General features: G+C 43.9%; 1 protein-coding gene across 1 annotated transcript; it reads right to left on the reverse strand.

Moving 5' to 3' along the window:
• Positions 1-1,628: 1,628 nt before the first annotated feature.
• Positions 1,629-17,521, reverse strand: LOC144103809 (uncharacterized). The gene is made up of 4 exons (XM_077636510.1): positions 17,374-17,521; positions 7,419-7,517; positions 3,412-3,438; positions 1,629-1,881 (listed from the first exon to the last, which is right to left on the reverse strand). Exons 1-4 carry the CDS (start codon positions 17,504-17,506, stop codon positions 1,709-1,711), a joined length of 432 nt encoding a protein of 143 aa, XP_077492636.1. The 5' UTR covers positions 17,507-17,521; the 3' UTR covers positions 1,629-1,708.
• Positions 17,522-23,809: the final 6,288 nt, after the last annotated feature.

Consider the following 23,809-nt stretch of genomic DNA (forward strand, 5'->3'; position numbering starts at 1 on the left):
TGTAGAACCCTTGGGCTACTTTACGTATCTTGCAAATATTGCTGATTACATTGTCATCTTTGTCTCTCGATTACTACACCCGGTTTTTGCCTAAGCCTAAATTCTTCTCTCCTGTTAGTCTACCTTCATTTTTTCGAGCATGCCCGATTCTTTGTGTATTAAACTTCCTTATGTGGGCCACCTTGGGCTTATTATATTTGATTGCTCTGCCAGATCTATTCTTTCTGTTTGGTTAGGGGCCTTCACGTATTGCCGTTTCTTAATCCGATCTCTCGCCTCCTGAGATAGCTTGCCGGTGTCCTGCCGAACCATCCTGCCGCGGACTTCTACTCCGAAATTCATAATGAAAGCCGTGAAATTATCGTTCATTGTTTTAACATTAATATCGTCCTCCTTAGTTAGAGTCGAATATCTGTTCTGCAGCAATATCCTCAATTCCTCTACATTCCCCCTTACCGCTAACTCCTCAATGCGCTTCCGCTTGACCAGTTTCTTCCGTTTCCTCTTTAAGCCCACGTCAATTCGGGAGCGTACCATCCTCCGGATGCCACAACGCGCCTGGCAGACATGAGCGCAAAGTATCAAGTGGATTTCATTTTTGGTATCATCACTGGGGTTCTTCCATTTCCATTCCCTCTTTTCTCATTCCCGGAAGAAGGTGTTCATGAGCCGTAAATTATTTACACGTTCTAACTCTATCAATAACTACCCTCTGCTGTTTCTTGAGCCTATGCTCTAGTCACGCTTTCCTTGGTCTCTACCTTGCTTTTTCCCTACCTTGGAATTGAAGCCACGCATCAGTAGAGTGTAATGCACTTTTACATGGCTCATTATTGACTCGGCGGCCTCATAAAAACATTCTACGATATGGTAATTATAGGTAGATGCAGGCGCATAGGCCTGTGCGACCTACAGTTTGTACCTCTCAAATATTCAAATTATGATAGACGCCAGTGTCTCAATAATACTGTAGAATTCCTCTTTGTTGCCTGCTATGTGCACTTTCATGTGCACCTTCCGAATTATGCCTGCTTTCACAAGCATCAGTACTTTCGCAAAAACGCCCAGTGAGCAAAAATGCTAATCGTTACAACAATTCAGTGAAACAGCTAAAACCAGAGTACCAGGTTTCTAACGACCGTTTCATAGCGGGCCGCAATACCAACTGCAACATCACGAAAGGCGAGACATGTATTGACGCAATTGACATCCCCACAATTTTTCTATTTATGTGCAATCCGATGAAATTATGTGGAGCAGAATACAAGCAGGATGTCTGCAGTCAGTTTCCAGGGAAGTGCATGTTTTAACAGTTAAGCTTTCAGATCTCCTGGCTCGACTTAAAATGCGATGCTGAGTTCTTAAAGGTATTCAAGACATTACGAAGCGTCTTCCTTTGTATATTTAGCATAAAGGGTTGAATATGCGTTCAGGGGAAGTCTTCGGGTGTCGCCGAGATATAAGGTTATGAGCACACTCACCTGCGGATTCGTAAGAAATTGTATCGGTTGCTGGCTGCTCTTGAAAACGTTTCCATGGTAAAATATTCAGGCGAAATCCGAAGCGTAGTGGTTCTACACAGCAGCACCTCGGTATGGCGCAACAAACCAGGCATTAAAAGAGAATTCTTTTTGAAATTTATTTTTTACGCTTCCTCTCTGTGCTGAACAGAGATCATGGAGAGACAACTGCACAAGGCATATTGCTATTACTTGCAGTATTTTTCACAATCCTCCTTCTTTTGGAAAGTGTTGCAGGTGGGGCAGCAATTTAATCCAAATCCCAGTTTGAACACCTCGCACTTTCTGGTCCTAGGATTAAAATAATACCTGTCGAGGACCTGGCCGTAGCATGTTCCGGTGTATTTTGGCTCGGTGCAACCTGAACAGAAAAGCAAATATAAATATGGCAGCGTATACGTTTATTAAAACTGGTTGCGTTTTTGGTTTCCTCAGAAGGCGTAAAAAAATTCTTGGTTTTTACATGACCTCCTCATGTCATGCGACAAAGGTGAATTTTTTGACAAATATTTCCATCACTGCACCTTCAGAAATGGCGTGCACTGTGCTCTAAGTCACTCACCAGAGTTTGCGCACGAAGACACTATTCACCGCAGAAGATAAATCCTCATATCTAAACGCTGCAAACATCTGAAGCTTGTCCTTACCCTCTTCACTTTGTATTGTTAAGAAACCCAATTGCCCTCTCTCTACCACTGACCAATGAAGCTCCTCTTAGCATATTCCTCCCTCAAGTGATATAAAATTGTTTAAATACCACTAAACCGAGAGATTCGTAGAAATGATTTCCTTTATGTTCCACTGGAGTTGCAGAAAATATTTTTTTTTCATTACTTACATTTGAGCTCTCTCTTGCTCTTGAAGATAACCCTTTCAACTTGCTGCTTCGGCGCCATATTATGGCAATGTTTCGAGGAACAAATAAGGAACACCATTCCAGATTTTATCAGTGAATTGTTTGACCGCCTTCTGTGCGACAGTATGACGTACTTGGTAAGCCGTAGTTTTATATTTGGATATGGACGCTCAGTTCTAGGATTCAATTCAATCTGTCGAATTTAAAGAACACAACAACGCGGTAATATTTACCAGAAGCAGGATGATGCTTTCCAATCTTAATCTACATGGTGCACAAAATGAGCACGGTAAGCGCCGCCCAGAGAAAATGTTTTTCGTCTTACAGAATAAGGACAACCACCTGCATCTCGTAGGCGTTGCTGGAAGTTCATCACTTTGCATATTTCGCTGTTTCCTGCAGTTTCTAGTATTGTTTTCATCTCATGGAGCTCGTGCAAGTGACAATGGGTCTTTTCATGTGTAGAAATTGCATTTCGATTCACGGCAGCTACTTAGATATCCGCACACAAAAAAAAAACAGGCCGAAGCAACGTTGTAAATTAGCGCGATAGATCACCTACTTGTGTCTTCTCATATTGCGAGAAACCTCAAGCACGATTCTTAAAGCAATAAATAAATAAACCATAGGCCTCGCTCTCGCACACTGTTCCGTCTTATGTTTTTGTGACTCAGAAAGAACAAAAAAAAAACATTGAAAGCATGACTTGTCAACAGCAGTTTTTTTTCTTTCCAAGAATTGTTTAGATTAAAATTTTAGGTCTTTAGGCTTCTGATCAAGGTTTTACCATACGGCTCATGCAATACCTTTATCACGGTGAAAAGTTTCAGTGTAAGACTGAATTCCTATCGCGGCTCAAGTTGAGAAACATTACTGAGAAGTGCCGCTGAGCTTCCAGATTTGGGCTCAGGAAACAGCGTGGTGGCCTTCGATTTCAGGACAGCAGTATATAGCAAGTATTTTTTTTTCTTGGAGTGACATAATCTTTGATATCGAATGATTATTGCAGAATGATTTCAAATCTGGAACACATACCTTTTGGATAGGTGCACTTTAGATTGGCTGAAGGAAAAAGTGCATAACAAAGGTAAGTTCTTCAATGCCGTGTAATCATGCGGCCTCGCGCACTACATCATGTTCCTTATGCTATCCTATCCTATTTTTATAGCACATCGGATTAGGTATCCCTTTGTCTATCGTGCACGTCGGACATATTATGCGTTCTGAAACCTCATCACAACGCGCACAATCCTTTCATCAGGAATAACATCCCCAGCCGTTAGCTTGTCTGACTAGCTGCGTATACCTCAGCGTACATTTGTTAGATCTTGAAAACCCCAGTTTTGAAATAATCAAAACCAAAACCGTAAATAAAATGCAATAGCTTTCATTCCTGGAACGAAGACGACTAAGTCTCGTCATGGTGTCCTCGTAATAAAATTCTCACGTCAAAAGGTTCATATAGACCTTGTATTGAAGTCCGTCAGAACCGGTGTCCCTGTATGCTTGCATGTTTGCATATAAACATCAGGTTGAGTGCAGCTAGAGGGACAGCATATACAGCACTTATGTGTATCTGTAAGCGTTGTGCAGGAGGGATCTAATATCACACAGCCTCGCACCAGAGACTTTAAAAAAAGGCAAAATGGCAGTTCTTCACAATGTCAGTGGTAAACGGGTGATTTTTTTTATTTTTTCATTCTCAGCACTGTTAAAAATTCTCGTAGTCTCAAGCTAGGTGAAAAACATCGATTCGGTGTACCTTTTCGAATTGGTTAGAAGCTTTGAAATGCATTGCTAGAAGACCATAGTGCATTTTGGGCGCCTCATAAATTCTCGCAGCCGTACTGGCTTCAACGTCTGATTCTGCTTTTTGCTGGAGAACATGGCACTGTTCTGGGCCGCATCTCTTCTTCATTCAACGCAGCACACTTGTGGCCCTTGCACCTTTCGCGACTTGAAGAACACACTTGAGTGCCTGAGTACTCCTCTCGTGTGACGCCTTTGAGAGTTTACGTGCCGGAATTTTCAGAAGCTACTTTTTCGAGCTGGGAGCAACGCTCAGCGTTCATCTTTAAATTTCTTGAAATGCACAGTAATACCTTAATCTTACTCGACCGTGGATCAACGCGCTTTCTCCCCTTTTTCTCAATTAACTCAACCGGCTCAATTGTACGGAAATGGCTGCTAATCAGACAGGAAAATTTGGTGCTCAGAATGAAGCGATGATATATGCCAAAATCAACTATTTCGCACATGTCGCTCCAGTATCTACCTGCCGCTACAGAATCTCCAGAAGCAAGTGGCCAAAAATAGCAGCATTAGGAATGCGTCGGCATCGTGTTAAACAAACTCAGATAATATTCCGTACAGTTTGCCGCGATTGTGGTCTACATAAATTTCAGGCTTAAAATTTACTCGATCTCATTATTTCGAGTGCTACAGGGCCAAGTGTGTGCCAAGGTGCAATTTTTATCACCGAGACAATCGAAATATGAAGGCAAATTTTGAGTCAGTATCGCCAAAACGCAATTGAATATTTTCATCTCTATCAAAGTTATATTTATTAGGGCTCCTATAAATCAAAATGCCTATTTTTAAAAATTGTCTCATATCTTAGAAGAAACGCCCTGCATATATACCCTCAAAGCACTTCCGCAAGCGCATACGTGAAAAGCAGCAAGAAAATCCATGCATAGAGTCTAATGATAGTATGCGTGAAAGGAAGTTCTTAGCCTCGAAGAGCAAAATGGATGCGTCAGTGGCGCTATTTGAGCGCTTCATTTTTTATGTAAAAAGCTTCCGAAGTTTCTCGAGCTGCTTGTTGTCTGCCGCTACCCAGAATCTTCATATCGCGGAACCATGATAGAGAATTGCTGCATGCCCTCTAGTGTTCCACAGGTCGCTCACCATGACTATATTCTGTATCTTCCTAAAGTAAGAACATGTGCAACGTTTGGCATGCTTCATTTCTGTGCAACCAAATTCTGGCTTAGTGCAGTGCATTCTTTTTGCTTTCATTGTGCTTTCTTGTGTTACCTGCATATTAAGGCAATAAGTTTTAGAACCATGTTGCAAACACAGCTCTGGCGTTTTAAGCTGCGTGCCGATCTAAGCTGCGTGCTTTATTTTAGCACTGGATATCATAGGCATTGGAAATAACTCGCCGCGGTGGCTCAGTGGTTAGGACGCTCGGCTACTGACCCGTAGTTCCCGGGTTCGAACCCATCCGCGTAGGCTGCGTTTAATAATTAATAATAATAATTGGTTTTGGGGGAAAGGATATGGCGCAGTACCTGTCTCATATATCGTTGGACACCTGAACCGCGCCGTAAGGGACGGAATAAAGGAGGGAGTGAAAGAAGAAAGGAAGAAAGAGGTGCCGTAGTGCAGGGCTCCGGAATAATTTAAATCACCTGAGGATCTTCAACGTGCGCTGACATCGCACAGCACACGGGCACCTTAGCGGTTCTTCTCCATAAAAACGCAGCCGCCGCGGTCGGGTTCGAACCCGGGAACTCCGGACTAGTAGTTGAGCGCCCTGTCCACTGAGCCACCGCGGCGGGCTGCGTTTCGATGGAGGCGAAACGCTAAGGCAGCCGTGTGCTGTGAGATGCTAATGCACGCTAAAGATACCCAGGTGGTGGAAATGATTCCGCAGTCCTCCATTACGGCACCACTTTCCTCCCTTCTTCTTTCACTCTATCCTTTATCCCTTCCTGCACGGCGCGGTTCAGGTGTCCGCCGATATATGAGACAAATATTGTGCCATTTCCTTTTCCCAAAAACCAATTTTTAATTTTTTAGATGTTGGCAAACGTGTTTCCTTCTCAGCTAGCAGCTTCTTTTCGGGAGCTGTTCGTAATGAATCGCCTGCTTTCTCCCTTGAATTTTACTCTTACCAACCGTTCATTGGCTTGCTTTCCATTCTAAGTGAGGTAGGAACGATACCAGAATGCATCTCACGCCAACAACAAAAAACACGCTTAGCGTATCACAGTACACTTCACAAGCGACGGAAGAAACAAATGATGTAGCAAAAGACTTTGTGTTTGAGAGCAATGCGTTATACATATTTTGGTTTACGTCGCTGATATCTTGTAAACATTTTCATGGAATAAACAATACACTATTTGCACTTGAGTTGATTTGACGCTCGTCTTGGAGTTAAATGATTTGGTTTATGGTTTACAGGGATTTAACGTCCCAAAGCGACTCAGGCTATGAGGGACGCCGTAGTGGAGGGCTCCGGAAATTTTGACCACCGGGGGTTGTTTAAGGCGCACTGACTTCGCACAGTACACGGCCCTCCAGAATTTCACCTTCATCAAAATTCGACCACCGCAGCCGGGGTCCAACCCTCGCATTTAGGGTCAGTAGCCGAGAAGCACAACCACTGAGCCACCACGGCGGGTCTCTTGGGGTTACTTGTTTCGATTATTGTCATTATTTTCCTTGGCTAAAGAACGCCAGGTGACAGTGTTATGTGATTTAGCTCAGGTGGTGTCACTGCAGTGCACAGGTTTGCATAAGATGATAACAACACTGTTTCCCCAAAAGTAGAGCAATGCAATTAGCCGAGCGTGAAGCGTTTCTCCCCCATGATAGGGCATGCATTCTTTATCTGCAATCCGTCGTAGTGAACGGGAGAGATTTCTCTGAAATGTGTAACACCATTCTTAGCAGAACCTATTTTTCCTAGCCCTGGTATCAATAGATTTCCGAACTTCTAATACCTGCCCTACAGATTTCAACATCCCTCAAGCATGGGAACGACTCCAGAGATCACGACATGGCAGTGAAACCAAAATACGCTTCATTTTCAGTCCCCACTTTTGGTGTCTCAGTCTCCGCTGGCGTCTTACCTAGAGCTATTTTTGGAGTAAGCAGAAAAATGCTTCCCTGAGACGAAAGCTGCTTCTTCGTGATCAACATTATACAGTGTCTCGAAGAATGCTCCTAATTCGAAAGCGTATTAAATGCACAAAGTACGCTTCATTTTAAAGACCGCCAAGGATGTAGGTGCCACAATAAAATCTTACTGCAGAAAAAGGTGGATTCTCCATATTCGACGGCAGCTAGAAGTGCCACTGCAAATAGAGCCATTGCTGTATTCATGGTGCCAAATGAAACGGTTTGTCCTGCAAAGAGATGCCTGCTCTTTTATACACTAATCTTCCATCCACAAAAAAAAAGACGCAGTAGCAATAGGGAAGAAACACCAAAATTTTCCTCCACGTGGGATGCCTCTCCGCTGTTGTTATTGCACAAGCTCTAATATTTTTTTTACTGGGTGCTCCATGGTGTATTTCTCTTTTTTTGCCAGCCAGAAACCCAACCCATTGCGAACCTTGTAGATAAAGCAGGCAACTGACACGTGGCGAGCAAGGGCTGGTGTAAACAAGGCAAAATATTTTTTCAAACAAGGTCGTGGCCCGAGGACAGCTGGAATAATACGCCTGTAGAGATATTTTTCAGTATTTATTTTTTTTACAAATCATGTTATGCTGGATGATGCACACGTGTGCATATAGCTTCAAGAATGAATAAAGAAAGCTTCACAGAAAAACAATGAGCTCGACATCCTGTGAAGCTGGAGGGACCTTCTTCAACCCATGCTGACCAAAGCTCGCCGCGGTTCGTTATTCAAGCTTCGCAGTGATTCTTGTTTTTGGTGCAGCCTCGCTCCTATAGTGGACATGCAAATATGATTTGTTGCACCAAGCGCGAGAAAAATTGTCGTGATAAAGCCAGCGGCAAAGCTACGCCTTTTTAAAGTTTAAACGCTCACGCCCTTAGCGAAAAGGCAGCGACAGATATCAAATCTGACTTGGCTCGACACACACCACACCTAGAACGCATCTTTTTCAATTTTTCGGAAATCCAATTAGTTACCTCAAGTCACTTGCTATTGTAATCAATCTTGCGGATGAAACAGGATAGACAAAAAAATCTAATATTTCTGCAAGCATGTTTCAGTGAAACTGCAGACACGTTTGACCAAGCCGGAAGTCGAAAAATGCACATTGAAGCCCCTACATAAACTCGGAATGCAGTTAATTGCGGGAATAACGACTATCAGCTGCTATTTCCACAAGCGGCAGCTTCAGCACTCCAGACGTACATACTGCATGGTCACAACGTACATTATAAAAACATGCAATAAGCACTTCACTGGTTCTCTAACTGTTATGCCGTTTAATAAGGCTACGCGTTGTTATAATATATGAAATGTAAGACTTGCACTGTTGCATAGCTCAAACAGTGCATCGGTTGCATTTTTGTCACCTGTTGCAAAGCTGCATCATCATCATCATTAGCCTTACTACACCCACTGCAGGGCAAAGGCCTCTCCAATGTCTCTCCAATTAACCCTGTCTTTACCAGCTGCGCCAACCCTATGCCTTCAAACTTTTTAATCTCATCCACCCACTCTCATCCACCCACCTAACTTTCTGCCGGCACCGGCTGTTTGCCTTCTCTTGCAATCCACTCCGTCACACTTAAGGATCAGCGCTTATCTTGCCTTAGCAGTTCATGCCCTGCCCAAGCCATTTCTTCCTCTCGATCCAGACTAGAAATGGGCAGCAGATAATCTTGAAGTCAAACCTGTCAAAGTTTACATCAACATTAGGTGCGCTGCCGAAAATGAATATACATACTTTATTTCAAAAAACTGGCACAAGAGGCAAGTCCATTTCTTGCAGTGTGAATAGTGTCCCTATTTCTTACAAAAAATATTCAAAATATATTTCAAATGATGATTTTGAAATCGGTCTTCCGCAAACCCTCATGTTGCTTACCCTCTCGCGACTATAATCACATTTATAAAGAAGTTTTGAAAACAAATTCTGTGCCCAAAATTAGGCTCCAAAGGGCGTTTTTTTTGTCGGAAATATTTTCTGGGTTCCAGCGCCAGTTTTTAAACCTCTTCTTCATTAGCATTACGCAATGAGAATTAGAGCGGATCTGGACATTGGGGTACTTAGCAAACCAAACCTTTAGCTCAGATCGCTCACAAATTGAACTCCCTGTGTTTATGTGGTACCGGTTTACTTCCAGGCGAAACTGTGAAGAATCGTGTCGCGAGCTTTAACACCTGTTATACACCTTATCAACTGTTCAAAAACACACGTGCAAGACAAGCGCATTCTAAACTCCTAATAAAATAGTGGAAACAAGAGTTCAGTCTGAAATATTTTAATACCTCCTAAAACAAACGTCTTATCTGGATTCCATCTCCAACCTGGACCCTGTAAAATGATCCTTAAACTGACAAAATTCTTGAAGAAACAGGTTGTGACGCACTTCAGCATGTTCTATAGGAAAAACTATTTGGCACGAATCAGCCGCAGTTTTCACATGGAGCAGCCGATCACAGCGCGCATGTACCAAAAGCTGCACAGAAAAATTGCACAAGAATGCTGCAGCTCCCGCTACTCGGCTCAGGTAACAACACTATGTACACGAGTGAAAAAAAAATGCATTGAACTAGAGCTTAACGGCCATTGAAATTCAACTGTTTTGCAAAAAGATCATTATTAGGAACGCAGATAAAGGGGTTGTTGCTTATATGCAGCAGAACAAAAATGAGGCAACAGCAAAGTGGTAAAAAGCTGAAACAGAAAAAAAAGGAATATACAGCTCGCTTAGCTATAGAACAAACATGTTTCCACAAGGGAAAACATTATAATGCAACGAGAAGTTAATTGCATTCATGTGCAGAAGAGATTCATTTTCCAACGCCTTAGACCACTCGCGAAGCCGGGTAATTACATTTTGCCGCGGTGCTTGGTATATTTGAAGTACAATTTCTGCCCTAATAATTTACACAAAGAAACTATTAAGCAAAGCGATACCAAGACGACAAAAGGAAATCACGATGCCACATTTTTAAAGTAGAATTGTGGCAATCTACACAACACAACAAAGATTGTGCATCCGTCCAATTTCCAATAATTTCAGGGCTATGTGCGTTGATGTAGGCAACTATATGCCATATGGGACCTTCAACAGAACAGGCCTGCAGTGCCTAATAACCGTACAAATTTGTCATAAGCCGTGTAATTCAGAAAGAAAACATGTGACTTACTGCACCAATAAAATGTTGCGCAGTTCGGCTACGCATTTTGTTAGAATAGAACTAATGGCATACAAACGCCTCCACAGAGCCTCCGAAACGCGCATTGCAGCTTTAAATATATTTAGGCATCGTTATTTCAGAAACATCTCAAAGAAAAAGTATACAAACTCAGAAACAGTCGTTTTTCTAAAGCCGGCTGTTGCAAAGCTTTTCTCAGTATGAAACAATCCTACCTAATCATACAAGTACTGCTAGTAATAAAAGTATTACCGGCCGCGTTTAACTTGCATGCTGGCACTAGAAATTCACTTGCCTCGTACAAGAGATAAAGCACATTGTGCACTTCATCCATGGGCGAGATAAGTAACGTCCTGCATACCAGTTGGAAATTGTTTGCCTTTTTTTCTATCAGCGCTTGCTCTCAGGCGTGCTGATTGAAGGTAAAAGGGAAGGACTTTTTTCCAGAAGCACTTGGTGAAGTTCTCTGATGCTTCATTTCTGCACTCCACATGGTTTTGAAAGCGGCGCTACGCCCCCCCCCCCCCCCAAGAAAAAAAAAGAAACAGCACCATTGCGCGTTACTATTAAGATGTCTGCAAAACGCCTTTAATTTTCTCACTAGTTAAGCGCACAGCGCGAGATATTTCGCCCCTGGACAATCCCCTTACGCTTTCTGGCTTAGCGCCAGAGTGCATTGGCAAGCGGAGATGCTCTGTCTTCGCCAGAAACAGTTTGTGCCGTCCTTAAGGCTGCAACAATGCTCGAAATTTACAGTTAGCTGCTAGCTGCCTTTCCTTCTTCTTCATCTTAGTTTGTTGCATTGTTCACAGAGGCCGACGACTTGCATTTAAGAGATAGGTCGGAGTTTGGGTTTTTCATGTCCAGAGGACGTTTTGCTGATTTTGCCGAGAATGGAGATAACAGGAATTCTTATTTGCAACGTAACTAAGTCTAATTATTCCTAACAACGCCGTATATTTGGGGCAAGTCCCGGCTGGGCTGCACTTTTAACAATTGAGAGATTTAAAATAGGAACAGAGGCCATGAGTCGATTTTACCTAAAAAATTGGCAGTTAAACCTGGTTAAACCTGGTTAACGCTCTGGTTAAACCTACAGTGACGCGATAGCAACAGCTGGCCGAGTGGAACTTGGTCACGTGACCAACCGCGTGACATATCACGTGATCAGCCGCGCCGCCGCCAGCTGCTCCGCACCACATGACCAACCACGTGACAGCGTGGCGGCGCAGCCACAGGGTGGTGGCACCGCCAAGCTGAAGGCTCGAAATGCTACCATAATGTAGCTATCGCTACAAAGCCTTGTGAGCTTTCAAGCTCCCGCAAACGAATTTTATGCAGGCCCCTATGTTCTTCAAATAGACTTTTTACACTGCTTTACATCTTATGCCCGAATTCTTTTAAGAATCTTGTCTGATATTACATTTAACGCCCCTAAAATTTGACACTACTGCAGACACCGTAAAATGAGCTATTGTCTGAAAACCGATGACAGCTTCGTATTACACCGAGTACTTTTTGTAGTCTGAAATTGCATCTTTAAGACACTAAAATGACATGTTTTCATCTGTGTGCGTCTCTTTCACTCTGCTACTTCGTTTAGGGCATCACTCGCTTTCTGAAGAAAATTCTACTTTTCCAGTCATTTAGGACCGGCGAATAAGGGGCGCCCTTTTTCATTTTGACTTTCGCAACTATTATGTCAAACGGCATCCCATACAAAATACCAACACTGCCCTTAACGTCCGCACCCGACCGTGGGTAACAGTGGCGCTTCAGAAGCGCCGTGTTCAAAAAATGGTTTAGTAGCACGCTTTGCGCTGGAAAGCAACATGCTGTCCTGGATTTCTTTTACTGGGAACATAAAGCGTGTTTCAAATCACTCTATACAGATTTTGTCTGAAATGTCGTGGCAGATTCGTCTGTCTGGTCGTTGCACGCATATTGATTATACTGCATGGCGGACATTATTTACGTAACTCAGTGCAAATAAAATACGCGTAGATAATTAAAATTAACCTATTAACTTTTTAATTCTTAATTTTCAAGACACAAGATTGTGTTGAAAAATTGATTGCCATCAACATTGAAGGGTAACTCTGTTTATAATATTTATGAATCACCGTCGTGCTTCAAGGTAGTGAGCGTAGAAAATACGCGTCTTGGTTGCGAAGCAACCAAACACGTTTTCATGCTGATAAAAACATGTCGCTTCACACGTATCATCGCGGGAATAAATCCGAAATCTTCCGTATCCCAAAAGGCGTAAACTGCGTCTGCGTTTGATTGAAATAATTATATTTTACCTATAGGCAACAATGGAAAGCCAGTCTCAAGAGACCCCCAATAGGTACGTTTTTTCACGTTCGGCATCTCGAAGCATGATGCCAAACCTGAAATTTAAAATGACGTCCGCCTTCGGTTTTTACTGCCTTCAATTGCGAAATATTAGTTTTTCAATGACTAAAAAACCACGATCATGCAGTTAACTGTAGTAAATCGTTAGTGGTTTCAATGCGTTCTACTATAATGTCAGCATTCGCGCAAAATTAGACGGCAGACACCGCAACCAAGTATCTTTGCCGACTTTTTAAAGAAATATTTCGAGCGAATAATTTTAAGCACACTGTGTGTTTTAAACGGTTTCTTTTATTCAGCACGCTCCATTTGCTTTTTAGCTCGTCTTGCTAGTAAATATTTCGATTGTTGGCAGTATTTTTCTTGGTTGAAGAGCACTAGCTGCAACCTTGAGAGATTTTTTTCTATAGAGTCCCTACTGTGGTTAGCAATGTACAAAAAGTTCAATGATTATGCGCAAATTAAACCATTCCCTTGGCACCAATTGATATTTTGTTGCGCTATAAACAGATTGCAGCTTTTCGTAATCTGCTACCGGTTCTAGTTAATTGGAGACTTAAGTCTGAACGAGGTCTAACCTCATTCACAGCCAAAATTCTTTACAGCGTTCGCACCATTATGTTCTTATTCTTAAACCTTTATGTAAGTCTGCCGCCGCTGTGGCTCAGTGGTTATGGTGCTCGGCTGCTGACCCGAAAGACGCGCGTTTGATCCCGCCCGCGGCGGTCGAATTTCGACGGAGGCGAAATACTAGAGGCCCGTGTGCTGTGCGATGTCAGTGCACGTTAAAGAACCCCAGGTGGTCGAAATTTCAGGAGCCCTTCACTACGGCGTGGCTCATAGCCTGAGTCGCTTTGGGACCTTAAGCACCATAAACGAAAGTAAACCAAACTTTATGTAACTTTAAATATTTCCTTGTCATTGCAGCCTGTGACCCAGCGAGCTGTGGAAGGCACGCCAAATAAAAAGACTCACGCTATCTCTCTCCCTTTTACCAATACCTTCCCTCTCACTGATCTTTAGGATTATACACTATTGTTCTCGTGACCGAAAAATGTTCATTGCTGATAGACTATATACAGAATTGAGAACAACACTGCTTATTTGAAAGCATTTGGGTGCGCGCAGAGTGCGCTTCATTTTTAAGATGGGCAAAGGGCGACGTATGAAAAAGGCTCCTGCAATAAAAGGCATCTCATGCACTACACACACAATCACTGAGCCACGAAGGAGCGTCCACCCACACGAAAATTACGCACTGTGTAAACGTTATCTACCCTCGCTCCATCTTTTGGGGTGGCATCCTGCTGTGAGACCACGAGGGTTTTCAGGTAACCGCCCCTTGCCGGCTTCTCTACGCAACGTCAAACGAATTGAATACGACATGTATTTCGCGAAATAACCGCCGCGTGGCGTTTATCGACAAAATGCAAGCGAAACGTGACGTGGCATTCTCGTCACAAACCGGACCCCGGCGTTCCTGCTGGGCCGTAGCCTTAAATCGATCGCTTTAAAATCGCACCGTCAAGAAAGCCAGTGCTGCGTTCATTGCTTTGCACTCAAAGTCCCTGCACCATTCTGCGCTTAAAATGTACCATAAAAACACAATGCAGTAGATATCAGGAACAACTGCGTATGTTTCCCACCATGTGCGATGTTTGAGCTCTCGTGTTAAGTCATGTGCTGTGCTGTTTTTTCTCCTGGCGTTCAATGCCATTGTTTTTTTTTCTTTTGCCAGTCAGGAGACCAAACCAGGAACCCAACTGAAATGCTGTCGACTGAGGTTTGGCGTGTACTGCGCAGAATATTTTTTTCGTAACAAGGCCTTGGTTCCAGGAGCGTTAGAATAATACAAATATTTAAAACATTTCTACGATATTATTTCTTCTATCGAGATTTATTCTTGATAATTCCAACATTCAACTTGATAACAATTAAGCAGAACGAATATATGCTGTTCGCCAAGAAAACAGTCAACTAACCGGAACTTGAAAGTTACGGGACTTTCTTTGAATCATTCTCGCCGCTACAAGTCACAGTTCGTTGCTCATGATTCCCACTGGAATTCAGAGAGAGACTGATCCACCGACTGATGCTTGGTTACTGGTGTGGCTGAATATTTGTATAATGTACTTGCTGAACAGAATTTCCCGTGACACAAGGATGCGGAAAGTTTGTATCATCGGTCCGTCCTGCATTTCGCATTTGCGATTCGAAGCTGCAGCCAAGGCTATTCATTTGAAGAACTTCTTGCTGGGCGAGTTGGTGCATAGCTTTCTTGGTATGGCGTTGCGCACACGACGAGACGAACACAGGAAGAGTAGGACGACAGAAAGAGCGCACTTGCGCTCTTTCTGTCGTCCTACTCTTTTCCCGGACCAGGACGAATTCTTCTTTAACTGCGAAGTTTCCGAGAATGCTGTATAGCTTTCCTTTGTAGCCGAATGGTTGCGCAAGGGTGGATGCCAATGACTAATTACTCCCTTACTATAGGCCAGACATACTGGGAACATTGCTGCCTATCACTCCTTTATGCACCTCCGAAGAAAACGAGAACGCCTCCAATGGCGCAGCTAAGGCTGAAGAAGATTGTGGAATTGCTTTAGCGCATCAACCAGCGAACCTACGTATGCACGCTGACCGGTTTGCTCAGAGCCAAAAAGATGCAGATAAATTTGCCAGAGCATGAAACTCCACATTCACCAAAGGAAGAGAAGCGCTTTTTCCTATTGCGGATTCACCTCAATCTGCGCAAGCCGCAAGGATAACTACGTGTGCTCCCAATCTCCAATACACAAACTGAGCGAGAACGTGGACGTGTTATCCAGCCAAAAGTAACAGGGGTGATTGTTAACCTAGTGTTGCTACAGTGGTCCATGATAAGCTCGAAAATGCTTCAAGTTTGCCAGTAATGCGTATGGAAGCTTCCAGCTGATTTGGAAGGGTTTTTGAAACGCGAACGTTTTTTGGCCACAGGGTTAATTTGATAGTACAATGAAATTTAAACAGCGCTGCGCTAAAAAAACGTAGTGTGTTAATCAGTGACGTGGTCAATAAGCAGTCTTTTTTTATAAGCACCCAGTCGAGAGACTCTTATGCCATTCACTTCGTACTCATCTGTGAACATTGTGCCTTTCTGGTTCCACACACCACAGCGCCTCTACCCAAAAACTGAGGTGTTCGTCCTGCCGGCTTTGAATAAGAAGGAATGCTCTCCCTGACTTTTGAATTTGCTAAGAAGGCACCATGAAGAAACGTAGTGCTATAGATTGCACGAATGTAAATACCCAATCATACTCTCGAACTTTTCTTTTTGGTGCGAAATCACTACTCCTCTACCAATCCTGAAAAAGCCGATGTTTGTCTAAAGACTCTCAGATGCATGCAGAATTGTATAAATATTGCCGTGACTGGGCTTCTAACCCGAGGCGGAGCGAGCAGATTAGCTCCCTGGCCACTGCACGAGAGCAATATGCTATCGCCGCAACTGAGCAGGCCTCGTGTTATGTTAAACTGCCACACCCTCGCACTGTGCATTGCACGTCGTTGTATTCATCAACTTCCATCTCTGCGGAAAGGTCATGAAAGAAAAGGAAGGGTGCATAACTGGCTCCCTAGGTGAGTGGACACATCAATTGCTCTTTGAGCTACGTGGCGGTAGTGACCGACATCTGCGCTGCTTGTGATTTGTAAATGTTTTGCCAGAAACGCGAAACTGAAGCAATAGGCACCCGCCGCGGTGGCTCAGAGGTTAGGGGGATCGGCTACTGAGCCGGAGTACCCGGGTTCGAACACGACCGCGGCGGCCGCGTTTCGATAGAGGCGAAACGCTAAGGCGCCCGTGTGCTCTGCTATGTCAGTGCACGTTGAAGATCCCCAGGTGGTGGAAATTATTCCGGAGTCTCCACTACGGCACCTCTTTTCTTCCTTTCCTCTGGCACTCCCTCCTTTATCTCTTTCCTTATGGCGCGGTTCAGGTGTCCGCCGATATGTGAGACAGATAGTGCTCCATTTCCTTTCCCAAAAACCAATTTTCATTTTCAATTTTCTAAGGCGGCCCTGTGCTGCACGATGTCAGTGCGCATTAAAGATCCCCAGGTAGCCGAAGTTATTTTGGAGCCCTCCACTACGGCAGCACTTTCCTCCTTTCTTCTCTTAGTTCCTCCTTCCTCCCTTTTATTATGGCGTGGTTCAGATGTCCACCGAGATATGCGATACTGTTACTGCATTTCCTTTAAATAAAACCAATTTTCATTTTCATTTTACTCATCACCTTGACACGTGACTTTAATTTTCTGGAAATTATCTTGTCACGTGACTCACGAATTAATTCGCGTACTTAGCCACACTAATTAGGGACGACGTCATCGTTTTTGATTTTGTTATTTTTACTTTATTAATTCACTCATATTTCTTAAGTACACAAAGTAATTCCTTCATTGCTTTCACTAGTTAACGGTTTGACGGCATATCATTCATCACGGCACATGCATCAATAATTTATTTCTCATTATCGTTAGTTTTACACATTCATTCACCTGGAGTGACGTCGTAGCGTGAGCACGAAGCGAGTCCCCCGCCGAACAGCAACAAGTCAGCCGCCTCACGACGGTAGCCACCAAGAAACACTACAACTTCGCATGTCTTTAGTCGCGGAGGCCCCGGCCCCATTCGTTGAGCCTGCGTGCCGAGGGCAGGGAGTAGAGGGCCTCCTACATCGGTGGAAAATGAACTTCTTCTTCTTCTTCTTCTTCTTCTTCTTCTTCTTCTTCTTCTTCTTCTTCTTCTTCTTCTTCTTCTTCTTCTTCTTATTCTTCTTCTTCTTCTTCATTTTGTGGACACAGCTCAGCCTTATAATGCTTTCGCATTAAAAAAAGATTGAACAAAAGTCAGCTAATCATGTACCGTATCAGCTCAAACCGAGTCTCTACAAGCAAGCATTTTTCGCTGGGTCCTCAGAGCCAACAGCTACACCTGCCCATGTCTGTGATAGCATATCTAAGCAGATATAGTGATACCGGTCTGCGATCCGCTGAGGCGATTGTATGGCGCATTTCATGAACATATGAAGCAGGGCCCTCTTCAGTAACACATTTAACAGATTTTCTTATTTTCCAAACATTTCAAGTGTCTGGGATGGCGATTGAGCATATTAAGTTAATTGCTGAGAAAGTATTTTGTTAATGTCACCATTTGAAATGCATTTCATTGTAATGTTTTCCAAAATGTTCCTACCACAAGGTATATTCTCCAGTTTCGAAAGCGTTCGCCAGTATTCAATTTATTTTAGAAATTTTGATTATCTCAGAAACATTTTTAATGCTATCCCATTCGAGAGCGAACGGTGACTCCACTCACGTACGTTTAAAGGAAAAAGGGAGGTTGTCGCAGGTGCCCATGTCGCGGTCTAATAATGAGTCGTTGTCGGTCGTGCCATGGAAAGCAGCTGTGTTGTTTCCTGGGCTCGCATCGTTAATCATCAAAGGCACCATGCACACCAGGTTCTAAACGAAGCAGAGGCCCGGAGCTTCAGTTATGTGAACAACTGCGCTGCACAACTGCTCTCTAAAGAGCGGCTAGCCTGCGTTGCTGTCGATGTCGCAGCGGGCGATGACTGGACTTATGTTGTTGTCGAGGTGCATTGCCGGAAATCGCTTCCGGTGGAAATGAAGGCGCCCCTTCAGCCGCCTCTCTATGAACCGTGTCTGAGGTGTCTAGGAAAACACCTGTGTTCGCTGGATTCACATCGTTGCGCACGATATAGAGAAGTGAAGCCATCAGCTCAGCAACGTGAAAGTGCGAGTCCTCGGCCGTGTGAACGATTGTGCAGCACAGACGCGCGCGAAAAAGAGGACGGGTTACGAAGCTCTCTCTCTTACGCAGCAGGTGACGTCTGCGCTGATGTTACCGTGTAAGTGAAGCGGAGGTAGTCGCTAATGCTGTAAACACAGGCGTCTGTTCGGCCTAAACAGAGTCGTTTTCGTTGATGTCCGGTAAAACCAAGGAGGTTATAAATAGAATTGCTGGAGTGGAGGGGGCGCCCGCTAGGTGAAGCCTTACGCCGCCATCTTACCATAGGCACCGAAGGGTTCGCATGGCACGGTCGGCGTGGCCGCTTGTTCGCTTGCTTTGACATCCGAGGAGGCCTCAGCAGTGAAAATGGTGGCGTCGTGCGTTGCCTATGGATGCGCTCGCAGAGCGAAGAAGGGTTCAGGAATTACATTCTACTTTTAAGTACACTAAAACTAATTCAAACAACGCGTGCTATTGTTGCTGTGCTCCACCTTGTACTCTGACTGCGCACATGGACTGAGGTTCACGGTTCCGTTGACAGCTTTCCAAAAAATGAAGACTTGCGAAGCCTGTGGAAGCAAGCTTTTCGAAGAGAACACTGGGAACCAAAAGACGGAGACCATTTGAGCCCCGAGCATTTCGACCCGGAGTGCTTCGATCGCCCTGGGCAAACGACGGGACTTAGACCGGGAAGCCTACCGACTGTATTTCCCTCGTTTCCGCGACACCTACAAAAACAGTTAACCAATCCCTGGAGATTGCGTTCCTTAGTTATTTATGCCAGATGTGTGTACAACTCGATGGGAGGCACGCAAAATATACTGTGCGCATGTTTCGGTTTTTCTTTTGAATCGCATTTTTAGCTTAATCGCGCAGCGTTAAAGTTAGTGTGCGAAGGCCCATCTTTATTTAAAACATGAACCACAGGCATGAAGGCATGTGGACTTTGAGACAGGCGTACAAGACGACAGCCTTCTTCAGGCTAAAAACGCATGTGTATACATGCTAGTTCAATTGAACATGCGGCTGAAGTGTTCCGTTGGCTACATTTTTATTGACTCCCTCACGAGTCAGAGAGGGCTCAGCTAACGGGGCAATACATTGATAGGTTGGCATCCATTGGAATTGAAGCAATCTCTTTGACATTCGACGCTGCTGCATTCGATTTTACCATGGCTAAATAAATGTCTTGGTGCAGAGCTCCGGCATAGCTGTAGGCCTTTTTCAGCAAGTTTCAAGAACCCGTCACTTGTCTAAAAGTGTGCACATTATTTTAGATGCCTATCACATGGTGAAACTGATCCGCGACTCGTTAGCAACCACAAGTCACTTGGTTGATAATAACAGCAACTTCGTGAAGTGGGCGTACATAAAGGCGCTTGCTTGATGCCTTGCAGCGCGAGGAAGGGCTGCGGCTTGGTAATAACTTGACCAATGCCCATGTTCAATGCGAAACACAAAAAAATGAAGGTACGGCTTGCTGTGCAGGCACTGAGCGCATCAGTAGCTGATGCCTTAGACTTTTGCTAGGACGTGCTGAAATTGCCACAATTTAAGGGAGCCCGAGCTACTGCAAGGTTTATCATGATTTTCAATCAGCTGTTCGATATTGAAAACTCCCGAAACCCTCTCGCCAAATCTTTTAAGGCGCCAGTGCGGGAGCAGAATGAGGCTTGCTGGAAGTCGTTTTTCTCCAGGGCTTGGACATACATAACGTCACTGAACGAACAAACCGGTCGGCTCGTCATAGAAGGACAAAGGAAAACAGGATTCATTAGTTTCCTTGTTTGCATGGAATGTGCTGGAAATATATTTGAACAGCTCGTGGACCAGGGGCCTCTAAACTACATCTTGACGTATAAGATGAGCCAAGACCATACTGAGACATTTTTTGGTTGTGTGCGAGGTCGAGGAGGCTTCAACAATAACCAAACTGCATCTCAGTTTATGGCCTCGTATAAGCGCCTTCTTGTGCTAACGGAAGTGGGATCTTAAAGTTCTGGCAATTGTATGCAAGGCTATGTCTCCATCCTTGGAGGGTTAGTAATCGCCAAGTGCCGAGTAAGCCATCACTGTGGAGAGACGGTCGGTTATACAGCCAGATAGACCATGATTACACGCATCTCATAGACTTTCCTGAAAGTATGTGAGTGTTTACAAATTGAGTAGTGCCATATATAGCTGGCTTTTTTTCCCAGAAAGGTTGCGGCAGGGTCTTCTCGCGAAGAGTGTGGTCCTCCAGTCAGAAACACAACCACCTCTTATGAGACAAAAAAACCGCGGCAGGCTTGTTTCACCATCCCAGGACGTGCTATCGATTTGCACAGCGGTAGAAAAGGGCGGCGCCGGCTTCAGGCTGAATGCAGGAACTTCAAGGCTATCCACTCGAAGTCAAAACATTTAGTATTGGAAGTGGTGAGCCAGGCTTCATAAAAGAAGTAGTTCTCTGCGCAAGATAATCACATCCTTGACTGCGATGCCCTGTACAACCACATCTACTGCATGTGCAAGAAGGTTGTGGAATTGTACATTAATGTCAGGCTACACCACGTGATGAATGAAAAAAAGCGAGGAATGTGTGCAGAAAAAGTCAGGCCCGTTCTTTCAAGGCTAATAATATTCAAGAACCAATCAAAACGAATGGCATATTTGGTAGTGCTACACACGCGGGAGAGTGCTGAAATAAACTACATTTTCTCACAAGCGTACAAAAGTAGGCTTGTAAGTTGAAATCATAGCGCAAAACAGGCTTAAGTGAGACAAGCACGGCGCTGCATGTGCGTTTGTCTTTTTCGTCCTTGACTGCTTTGCGCTATTATTCTGAGGTGAAAGTTTTTTCTCGTGCCTTTTCTGGTGAAGCTTTAAAGTCGCCACGCCTTGTTTACAGAGTCTCCCTTGACAGTGTAAAACCATGACTGTGGATTATTTAGCGAGGGAGCGGCGTCCCCTCTAAGCGAGAAATTTTGTCGAAAAACTACAGAAAAGCGCGCATATTCGAACATGAAAAGTAAGAAATGCTTTGCACAGATAAGACAGTCTATCGCCCCCTCCAAAAGTCGCTCATAAATCCGCTCCAAATCTGCAAATACGACGGCTGAATGAAGCTACCAGTGCGCTGGACAGCCTTTCTTGCCCATTGCAAGATGACCTCTGCAGGCTGCAGGTCCGCGCGTACGCTGGTATAGGCGGCCTCCACTCCAGCATTTCTATATATAGCCTCCTTTGGTAAAACGGCTGTTTTATTCGCTGGCTTCAGCGCCCTAACAGCGAGAGAGATGAGGCACGCCAGGAACTGAACGAAACAAAGGCACCTCGCCTGAGTAATTTAAAGGACTCTCCCGCAAAGAAGCCCAACCAGTTCGGTGCAATCTCTCGTTTGATCTTTCTTGCACCTCGGCTTCTTAGTTACTGTTATATTCAACATAACATTTTTCACTTGTACCATACTGGACTGCTCTCTACCGAATTTACAATTTTACTATACCTATAATGTTCTCCTCCATGTATGCATTCTGCTAAGGTAAAAATATTACATGCCTCACTCTTGAGCTATACTAATACTTACTATTCACTCATGGTACATGAAAGTGCAGTTCGCTGCGATCTCTTTGTGCTGATTTGTTGAGTCTCGTGGTTGCGACGTTTAACTGTCTATCTGCCCCCCTCCCCCCACCGTAAAAAATTATAATATTCAGGTTTGTAAAGCTTCACTGCATAACGAAAACATTCCCACTGAATGCCAATAGAGAGACCATATCTGCTTGACATAGATGCTGTTTTTTATTTTATCACTTTCTCTGTGAAAGTCTATGCCTGCTGGATAAGCCTCATATATAATATGGAGCTAATTTGCTTTCGTCTCTTTAGATGGTCGCATGGCTGCATATGTTTTGAGGGAATCAAAATCTTTTTACAAAATTTATAACGAGTGTATGCAGCGATGTGTAAATATTTCACACTTATATAACATAAAAATGAGACGGAAAATTAACAGGGGGGGGGAGGCACTTTGTTGGTCTAAAGTGCTGTGAGGTGAAAGCCTTTAGCGCGGTCTTGCGGCTTGTTTCACTGATGTGTCAAGTCTGTCACGATTTCTTGTTTGCGGTCTTAGAGCATGCAAATATTGGAGATATTTTGCTTAGGGGCCTAAGACTGTGCTATAAGGAGACCTATAGAAGGCTAATTGTTAATCAAGGGCTAACCAAACCTCTTCTATTGAAATTTTCTGTTCGCCAAGGTTGTGCATTATCGCCTTTATTGTTTTCCCTATATCTGGTGAACACAATATTTGCTACCTTCGTATGGCATTCCCAAAGGAAACCCGTGCGTTAGGATAACCTATTTCTTTCTCTTGAGTTCTCTTCGCGCTATTATTTTTAATGTACATTAATGACCTACCAACGGATGTCTCTTGTAACGTCCGTAGTTTTGCCGGTGACTGTGTCATCTATCGCACGATAAATGGCGCCTCTGATCAGTTCGCCCTTAAGAATGACTTAATCAGTATACAGGACTGGTGTAACCAATGGCTCATTGAAATAAACCCCAATAAATGTAAACTCGTGTCATTTAACCGAAAACGTCATCCTCTCCGGTTCTCGTATAAAATCTCGCTCGTCACGGTAGAATTAACTAAGACTTATAAATACCTCGGCGTAACATTGCGCAATGATCTAACCTAGAACGCGCATGTGACAAAAGTAATATCATCCGCTAAAAGAAGCCCTGCATTCTTAACTCTACATCTACGCCATGCACCACAAGACGTAAAATTACTTGCCTACAAATCACTTGTCCGTTCTAAATTAGAATACGCCTCTGCTATTTGGAGCCCTAACCAAAATTATCTAAAAAATTCCCTAGAATGAGTAAAAAGTCGAGCCGCAAGATTCATATATTCGTGGTATTCATATAATGTTAGTATATCATCATTAATAGCAGAGGCAGGCTTAACATCTCTAACTTGTAGACGCCGTATCACTAGTATGTGCTTGTTTCATAAATTTTATTGCAGCTCACTTCGTCATCCGCCCAACATCAATCCGCCGGCACGCATTTCCCCTCGCATCGGTCATCCGCTTCAAGTTCCCCGGCTTCGTACGCACACTGCTACATTTGCATCGTCATTCTTTCCACGCTCAGCCACGAATTGGAAGAGCCTTCCACACGACATCGCTGCAA

Source organism: Amblyomma americanum, chromosome 9 (genome assembly GCF_052857255.1).
Source record: "Amblyomma americanum isolate KBUSLIRL-KWMA chromosome 9, ASM5285725v1, whole genome shotgun sequence".
Classification (NCBI taxonomy): Eukaryota; Metazoa; Arthropoda; class Arachnida; order Ixodida; family Ixodidae; genus Amblyomma; species Amblyomma americanum.

Bases quoted from the DNA above. Each gene is read 5' to 3' on its own strand.
- LOC144103809 (XM_077636510.1), bottom strand. From the start codon at position 17,506: ATGGGGCCGGGGCCTCCGCGACTAAAGACATGCGAAGTTGTAGTGTTT. The intron at 7,518-17,373 runs GTGAATGAATGT...ATCTCTTTGCAG, and splicing joins ACGCTACGACGTCACTCCAG to GACAAACCGTTTCATTTGGC. The intron at 1,882-3,411 runs GTATGTGTTCCA...TTTTCTGTTCAG, and splicing joins AAAGTGCACCTATCCAAAAG to GTTGCACCGAGCCAAAATAC.